At 43.1% G+C, this 8,748-nt stretch overlaps 1 protein-coding gene across 3 annotated transcripts in view; it reads right to left on the minus strand.

The window, feature by feature from the left end:
• The window catches only part of OGFOD1 (2-oxoglutarate and iron dependent oxygenase domain containing 1), a 28,523-nt gene extending 19,809 nt beyond the window's left edge, over positions 1-8,714 (minus strand). For 2 of the 3 annotated variants that reach the window (XM_078062957.1, XM_036068943.2), the window contains exons 1-3: positions 8,497-8,714; positions 6,655-6,800; positions 1,835-1,881 (exon numbers count right to left, since the gene is read on the minus strand). In XM_078062957.1, coding sequence (XP_077919083.1) covers positions 1,835-1,881; positions 6,655-6,800; positions 8,497-8,650 — 347 coding nt within the window. In that variant the 5' untranslated portion in view covers positions 8,651-8,714. Of the gene's footprint in view, positions 1-1,834; positions 1,882-6,654; positions 6,801-7,964; positions 8,145-8,496 lie in introns of all 3 variants that reach the window. The other variant, XM_036068944.2, reaches the window with a different exon arrangement.
• Between the last annotated feature and the right edge of the window lie 34 nt (positions 8,715-8,748).

The following is an 8,748-nucleotide window of genomic DNA, read 5'->3' on the forward strand; positions in this document are numbered from 1 at the left end:
ATTTGTTAATCGAATATAACGGAGAAATCACAGAGCCCAACTGGGAAGTATAAAGATCACCTTTCTATAGACCAAGGAATCCCGTCTGACACACCATCTGGCTATTATCCTGTGGGAATAGAATGGAACCTCAGTCCCACAGGAAATGCTTACCAGAGGCGTGCTGTGAACTAAAGAGATAATGCCTTACAGGGCAGTACGATCATCTCTCTTTGGAACAACAATAACAAAAGGTCTAAATAAATATGAAATATTATGAGGTGCAGTTAATATATGAGTAATACTTCAGAATCGGGAAGAAATAACAATCTGTGCAGACTGACATCATATATCAAAATGTCCCAGAGGAAAAAAGAGAACAAGAAAAAAATGACTTCTGTATAAATGAAAAACAGTGATTACAAAGTAACATGTGCCTATTGTAGCAAAACTGGGGGAAAAAACCCTCGATAAGTAAAAAGAAACTGTTAAAAAAAATCTGAAATCCAACTAGCCAGATTTAAACATTCCATTCTTCTCTTTTTTCCTTTGTACACAGATAGCCAAATATATCTTTTAAAAATCATTCACACTGTGTGTGCTGTTTTAACGTCTTTTCTCTCTCTCTTTTAAAAAGATTTTTATTTACTTATTTATTTGACAGAGAGAGAGAGAAAGAGAGAGCGCGCGCACAAGCAGGGGGAATGGCAGGCAGAGGGAGGAGCAGGCTTCCCTCTGAGCAGAGAGCCTGATGTGGGGCTTGATCCCAGCACCCTGGGATCATGACCTGAGCCGAAGGCAGACGTTTAACCGACTGAGCCACCCAGGCGCCCCATCTTTTCTCTTGACAAGTGTACTGCATCAACTCTAATATGCCTCCTCTGTAAGAAGTATCATTGTTTTGCTATCACTTAAAAAAATGTTGCCAATTAAAATAGAACACAATAGTAATTTGTGAGACACTGGACCCCAGCAGTGCTAAAATGTAAAAGAAGAAATGTGTCTTAGAACTGGTGAAATCAGGTTTATCATTCTCATGTATTAAAATTCACACATCATATTCAATGGTTGTAGAGTTTTCCACTCATGCTTTTACCATTATCTATACAAATCTCAATGCATGGCCTTTTAATTTGTATATAGTTTTTCACTATTTTGGGGCACCCGGGTGACTCAGTGGGTTGAGTGTCCGACTCTTGATTTCGGCTTAGGTCATGATTTCAGGGTCATGGGATCGAGCTCTGCATTGGACTCTGAGCTCAGCAGGGAGTCTACTTGAAGATTCTTTCTCCCTTTCCCTCTGCTCCTCCCCCAACTTGCACTAGAGCACACGCACTCTCTCTCTCTCTTTCTCGTTCTAAAATGAGTAAGTCTTTAGAACATTTTTTCCCCACTGTTTTTAACAACATTACAACATGCAATCTTGTATGGAATTTTTGAGCACATCCTTAATTATTTTCTCAGGATAAATTCTTATAAGTGGAATGATACTATAAAAAGGTAAGCATAATTTTAAGAGTTTTGATACATTTTTCAAAACCATCATCTAAGAAAGGGATCGATACTTCTGTCAACACTGGGGGATTTTGTTGCGAATATTTGCCAACCTAATATGTGAAAAATGGTTCCAGCAGTGTTTCCTTGATTACTAACAAAGCTGAACATTTTATCACTGAGAAGGTGGGCCCTGGAATCAGACTAATTTGAGTTTGTAGCTTAGCTCCCTCGGTTTTCATCTAGGAAGCTTGAAGAAGTTACTTAATCTCTCAATCTGTTTTCTCCTCTACAAAATGGGATAATGACATAACGTTATATGATGTAACATTTTCTGCACCCAACAAATATGATTGTTTACCTTAAAGCACAGATGTGAGGCTCTCTTCTCTTCTTCAAATCATCCGACTTGATCATAGAAAAAGAAAAAAAAAGGATTTCCTTCATATATTACACACAGAGGAAAGCAGTTCAGTGAGTGCCCTTGCAGTGTAGGATTATGGCGAAGAGCCTGGACTGAAGCCAAGCTGCCTGGCTTTGACCTGTGGCCCCTCCATATGGCAGCTCTGTGACTCGGGCAAGTTACTTAACCCCCCTGGGCCTTATTCCATTCAACAAATATTTAAATAGTTATCGACAGTGGAGCTTATATTCTTTTTGAGGGAGACAGACAATAAACATAAAAAGCTGATTGTTAGCATGAAAGAAGGGGACAAAGGCACAGGGAAAACCAGCAGGATATGACGTACTGGGCGTGCTGAAGGTGGGAAAGGGTTTGCAAGGACAAACACGATGGCCAGGGTTGATTTTGCTGAGTGAAGCAAAGCCTTGAAGGAGGTTGGGAAACATGCCAAGGGAATATCTAGGCAAAGAGGATTCAAGGTCCTGGGGTGCCCAGGTGGCTCAGTCGGTTAAGTGTCTGACTCTTGATTTCAGTTCAGGTTGTGATCTCAGGGTCGTGAGGCTCCCATGTCAGGTTCCCTGCTCAGCACGGAGGCTGCTTCAGATTCTCTCTCCCTCTCCCTGTGCCATGCCCTGCCCCACGCACACTCTCTCTCAAAATAGACAAATTAATTAAAAAAAAAAAAAAAAAAGGATTCAAGGTCCTGGGTGTGAAGCATGCCTGGTCTAGTCAAAACATCCAAGGAGACTGTATGGCTAGAGTGTAGAGAGTGCGGGGGACAGCAGTAGGAGATGAGGCCAAAGAGGCAATGGGATGCGTTAGAACTCTTCTTCTTTTTTTTTTTTTTTAAATATTTTATTTATTTATTTGACAGAGAGAAAGACAGCGAGAGAGGGAACACAAGCAGGGGGAGTGGGAGAGGGAGAAGCAGGCTTCCCGCCGAGCAGGGAGCCCGATGCGGGGCTCGATCCCAGGACCCTGGGATCATGACCTGAGCCGAAGGCAGACGCTTAATGACTGAGCCACCCAGGCGCTCCGCGTTAGAACTCTTCTAAGTACTTTGGCTTTCTGACAAAGAAATGAGGAAACTTTGGAGGCTTTGAACAAAGGAGTAATAGGATCCCATTTACATTTTTAAAAATTGAGATAAAATTCACGTAACATAAAATTTACCATTTTAACCATCTGAATGTGTAATTCAGTAGATTTTAGCATATACGCGATGTTGTGCGACCACCACCATTATCTGATTCCAGAACATTTATCATCCCCCCACCAAAAAGAAACCCTATACTCATTAGGCAGTCACCGTACATACTCTTCTCCCCAAGGTCCTGGCAACTGCTAATCTACTTTCTGCCTCTCTATATGGATTTGCCTAGTCAGGACATTACAGATAAGCGGAATCCTACAGCACGTGGCCTTGCATGTCTAGCTTCTCTCAGTATATTCTCAAGGCTCCTCCATGTTGCAGCAGCATTGCTATGCCATTCCTGTTCCTGGCTGAGTAATACTCCACTGTGTGGCTAGACCACACTCATCTGTCCATTCATCAGGTGATGGACATTTGGGTTCTTTCCACTTTTTAAGATATCATGAATAACCTGCTATGACCATTTGTGTACCTGTTTCTATGTGCACATGTTTTCAATTCTCTTGGGTCCATTGCCATTTTAAAAGAACACAATGTCTGTGATTGTGTAGGTGGGCAAGAGTGGAAGCAGTGAGACTGGCCAATAAACTAATAGTGTAATTCTGATGAGAGGCAAGGATGCCTTGGACTGGCTGTTGGTAGTACAAGTGGAAAGAAGTGGGTTTTTCTGGATATGTTTTGAGGAGAGAGCCTGCAGAATTTCCTGACGAACTAGGTATGAGGTGAGAGAGGAATGGAAGGTTTTTTGTTTTTTTTTTTTAAAGATTTTATTTATTTATTTATTAGAGAGCGAGCGAGAGAGAAACAGCATGAGAGAGGAGAGGGTCAGAGGGAGAAGCAGGCACCCTGCTGAGCCGGGAGCCCGATGTGGGACTCGATCCCAGGACCCTGGGATCACGACCTGAGCCGAAGGCAGTCGCTTAACCAACTGAGCCACCCAGGCGCCCGAGGAATGGAAGGTTTTTAGCCTGAGCCACTTGGAAAGATCGAGTTTCCATTCACTGGATGGGTAAATTTGTAGGTGGAGCAGACTTAGGGGGAGCAGACCAAGAGTTTAGTTTTGGACTTAAGTGTGAGACACTTAACAGATATCCAAGAGTAGAGGCAAAGCCATGGGAGTCCCTGGAAATCTGCCAGGAAGTGGCCCAAGGGCAAAGCCCTAAAGTACTCTATCATTAAGAAGTTAGGGGGCGCCTGGGTGGCTCAGTTGGTTAAGCGACTGCCTTCGGCTCAGGTCATGGTCCCGGGGTCCTGGGATTGAGACCCACGTCGGGCTCCCTGCTCAGCCGGAAGCCTGCTTCTCCCTCTCCCGCTCCCCCTGCTTGTGTTCCCCCTCACGCTGTCTCTCTCTCTCTCTCTCTGTCAATTAAATACATAAATAAAATCTTTAGAAAAAAAAAGAAGTTAGGTACAAAAGGAAGACCTACCAAAGGAAACCAGGGGCTTGCCAGGGAGGTAGAAGGAAGACTCTGAGAGCGTGGTATCCTGAAAGTAAAGAAAATATCTCCGGGAGGAAGGAGTAATATGGTATCTCAAATGCAGCTGGAAGGTCAAGTAAAATGAATCCTGGATTTACTAATGTGGAAGTTATGAGTGAGCCTGACAAGTGTAGTTTCAGTGGAGCTGTAGGTAAAAGCCTGATGCAAAATGGGCTTGACAGAGAATGAGAGAAGGAGTATTTGAGAAAGTACAGACAACTTATACGGAATTCTACTGTCAAGAGGAGCAGAGGAATGGGGTAAAGGGCAAAGTTAGGTCAAAAGCATTTTTTTCTTAGGAACAGCTTTCTTTCTCTTATTTATTTGACAGAGCAAGAGACACAGCGAGAGAGGGAACACAAGCAGGGGGAGTGGGAGAGGAGAAGCAGGCTTCCCCCGGAGCAGGGAGCCCGATGTAGGGCTCGATCCCAGGACCCCGGGATCATGACCTGAGCCGAAGGCAGGCGCTTAACGACTGAGCCACCCAGGCGCCCCTAGGAACAGCTTTCTTTCACATGTCACAGGGAATGATCCAGAAGAGAAGAAAAAAACCAGTGTACTCCCCTCATCTGTAAACAGGAATAGGAAGGTACCTCCTTCATAGGACTGTTATGAGGACTTAATGAATTCATTCATTCATTCTCTGTTATGAGAATTTATTAATGAATTAATAAATATAAAGCACTTAGCATGGCATAAAGCATGCACTCAGTAACACTTGCTTTAAAATATCCAGAATATCAGGCAACTCCTACCGACACACTTGTTTAGGAAGGTTGTAAGATGTCATAGACCCCATTATTAAGATATTTCACAGCACAAGCAAAGAAAAGAGGATATAAGCAAAGTCTGAAGGGACAGGAGACTGAAAATAGGTTTTGCATCTACTGTTTTAGGATGAAGAAGTTCAATCCCAAAGTGAGCATAGTAAAAATTATTCACAGCAGAGTAGAGTTTCACCTAACACCCATGTGATCTAAAGTAATCTTTTTCCCCCTCCTCATTACCCAGAGCCCTTTTTATTATATTGCCACTCACTGACATCACAGTTAGAAGTGTTTTCATCTACCAAATTGCATCAAGTAAAAACCAGTTTAAATCCTCAGTTTTTGTAATCAGAGATACATATAGCCCTAAATCAACAAAGAGACCTACTGTTATTGAAGTTGATATAATTACAAAGGCAGACAGTTGTGACTTCTAATTAACCTATGTAACTTCACTAGGATAGAAGTTTAATTTTGTCAGATTTCCTGACTTATTAAGAGTCATATCATGTGTGTATTTAACTTGGTTAATCATATGTGTTAAGGCCCAAAGATAGAGACTGGGGGACATAATCAGCTCTAGTGCAAAAGAATAAAAGAGAAGGAAATCCTGTTATTTACTCTCTTATCCCAGATAAAGAGAAATCAAAGGGTTAAATGCAAAGAAAACAAAATAATCCTTCATCTTTTTCATTTTTATTTTGTTCTGTGATTTTTAAGGGCTGATATCCTTGAGATTTTATAAAGGATTTCCAAGAGTGATGTATACCATGTACTAAAAAGATATTTCCCCTCAAACTGCGGAAACCAATGACCTGTATTTCTATACCTAGACTGAGCCCTGTCTTCTAAGAGTGGAAAAACCGGCCCTGATTTTGATATGGTCTTTCCTGCCAAGTTAAACTGTCCACCAAAAAAAGAATAGACCTCACTCTCTGCGGACATACTGCGATGCACAGCATACATCAAGTCACCTAAAATAAAGACATGAACTAAAAATTTAAATAGGTATTATTTTCCAACGTACAACCCTCTTCAGCATACCAATCCTCAAAATGCACTTAATCCCCTTTGTTTATAATGTACTTAACTTACTGGCTTACTGTATTTCTTGACTATCTGTCACCATCACTAGCACTTCTCTTAGTTTAGTCTTACAGGGCAGGAACTGTCAGAGGCTCCCATGCAATAATTATAGCACCTAACACATCATTAACACTCAGTAAGCTTATGTGAAATGAAGGAATGCTTTTAGCGATGTCAAGGCAAGGACCCTCCAAGGCAAACCCAATCTAAAACCTCAAGTCTAAAGGTAAGGAATGATTCTGTAGATAAAGCATTTCTTAAGTGGAAGAGTGAATGTGAAAGGGACATAAATACCTGCTGGAACTTATATAAATCATTATACTTTTCATGGAAGTCCAAGTTCAAAAGTTCCTTCTGAAGCCCTTCCAAAAAGTTTTGGCTTTGGATGAAGTTTGGGATCACGCAGTGAAGAAAGGGATCCATGTCCATGGCAATGGCCTCTGTTGGAAGGAAAACATTACTTATGGCTTTTTCCCCTTTTGTATTTTTGACCTGAGTAGCATGGCAGAGGGAATACAAAAGGGCATGATCATGAATTTTCAGAAATCTAGTACCGAAAGACTTGGGGAAAGAATTATAAGCTCTTCCCTTTTTTCTTTACCCCATTCAATACTACCTTTTTTTTTTTTTTTTTTAAAGATTTTTATTTATTTGACAGAGAGAGACCAGCGAGAGAGGGAACACGAGCAGGGGGAGTGGGAGAGGGAGAAGCAGGCTTCCCGCTGATCAGGGAGCCCGATGCGGGGCTCGATCTCAGGACCCTGAGATCATGACCTGACCCGAAGGCAGGCTTAACGACTGAGCCACCCAGGTGCCCCTCAATACTACTTTTTAAATATATTGTGTTCAAAATACTAGTCCTTAGGAGTACAGGTGATATCACTAAATTAAGGTTCTTGCTCTTTTTTGAGTTTTTTAGTTCAATGATTAGCTATTGAACTGAATATATTTTAGATTCCTTATTCATTTCCCCCAAAATTAAAGTGAGAGGAGCAAATGAAAAATGAGAATAGAGGGGCACCTGGGTGGCTCAGTTGGTTAGGCATCCAACTCTTGATTTTGGCTCAGGTCATGATCCCAGGGTTGTGAGATAGAGCCTCACCCCACGCTCCATGCTAGGGCAGGAGCCTGCTTAAGATTCTCTCTCTCCTCTCCCTCTGCTCACCCCCAACCCTTAAAAAAACAATGAGAATAGCAATACTGGCTGGCAATTTTTCTTCAACTCTGCCTTTTCTTTCCCCAAGTTACTGTTGGAGGAAGGAAGTTACAACATACACTTTTTAAAAAAATCGGTTCAAGCATAACGCTTCCATGCCTTGATTTCTGTCTCAACATTTTAGCCACTGCCTCTGATACTCTAGGTACCCTCCTAATATTAATAGTCACCACCACTACCATCACCACCACCACCACCTACCCCGTGCCAAACACAGTGGTGTTTTACATGCATAATGTCACTTCATCTCCTCGGCAACCCTGTAATAGACATTATCACTATTTCCATCCTACAGCTGAGGATACTGACAAGTCCCTGGGGGTACAGAGCTTGCCCTTTAGACACCGAGCTATCACCTTTTATGTGCATCCAGACACCCAGGACTCACCCCTTCGAAGCACATAACAACTGAAACCCAAATCATGGCAAACTCTAGGAGGGAAAGCATGCGGCATGAAGCGGAATTCTGATCCTCTAAAGTGATATCTGAAGCTGAGGCTGGAATCGTTCAAGGTGAGTTTCTTCCCTTGCTCAACACTCGTTTACTCCCATAGGTCACGTAGTCGGCCTATAGGCGTGTAAAAACGAGTAAGCTCAGGCGCCAGCCATCTGGCAGCTCACGATAAATGCTCTGGCTACACGATTTTGGGATAACCGATCTTTGCCCTCGGAGGAACTACGAACTTGCATGCCATGCCCTCTGCTTCCCAACTCTCGGGCCTACGTTTCTTCCTCCTCAGATTTCTAAATCCAAACCGAACTTGGAATGATAGAGGGCAGCAGGAGAGTCAAAGGTGGCCAAAGTCACACTGTCTCCAAGAGCCTCTTCCCTCGTGGCCCCGCTGCCCGGGGCTCGACTCGATTGGTAGGACTTTCAGAGGCCCCCCAGACCCTGCTCCCCCTTCACAGCACCGGGTTACCGTGACCGAACGGCGTCCTGCGGCTCCAGGCCTCAGACACCTGCTTTTTCAAGGTTTCTTCGGTGACAGCGTCCGAAAACTCCGCTATCACCTCCTTCTTTCCCTTTTTCCCAGTCCGGCCAGAAACTGGCTCAGCTGGCCGTTTCCCATTCATCTTCTCTTAAGCTACAGACCCACGCCACACTGATTAAGCAGCTACTTTCCTAGGCTGACTACAATTCCCAGAATGCCCCCTTTCCCGTGTTCCCCAGC

Source organism: Halichoerus grypus, chromosome 15 (assembly GCF_964656455.1).
Source record: "Halichoerus grypus chromosome 15, mHalGry1.hap1.1, whole genome shotgun sequence".
In the NCBI taxonomy this organism is placed as follows: domain Eukaryota; kingdom Metazoa; phylum Chordata; class Mammalia; order Carnivora; family Phocidae; genus Halichoerus; species Halichoerus grypus.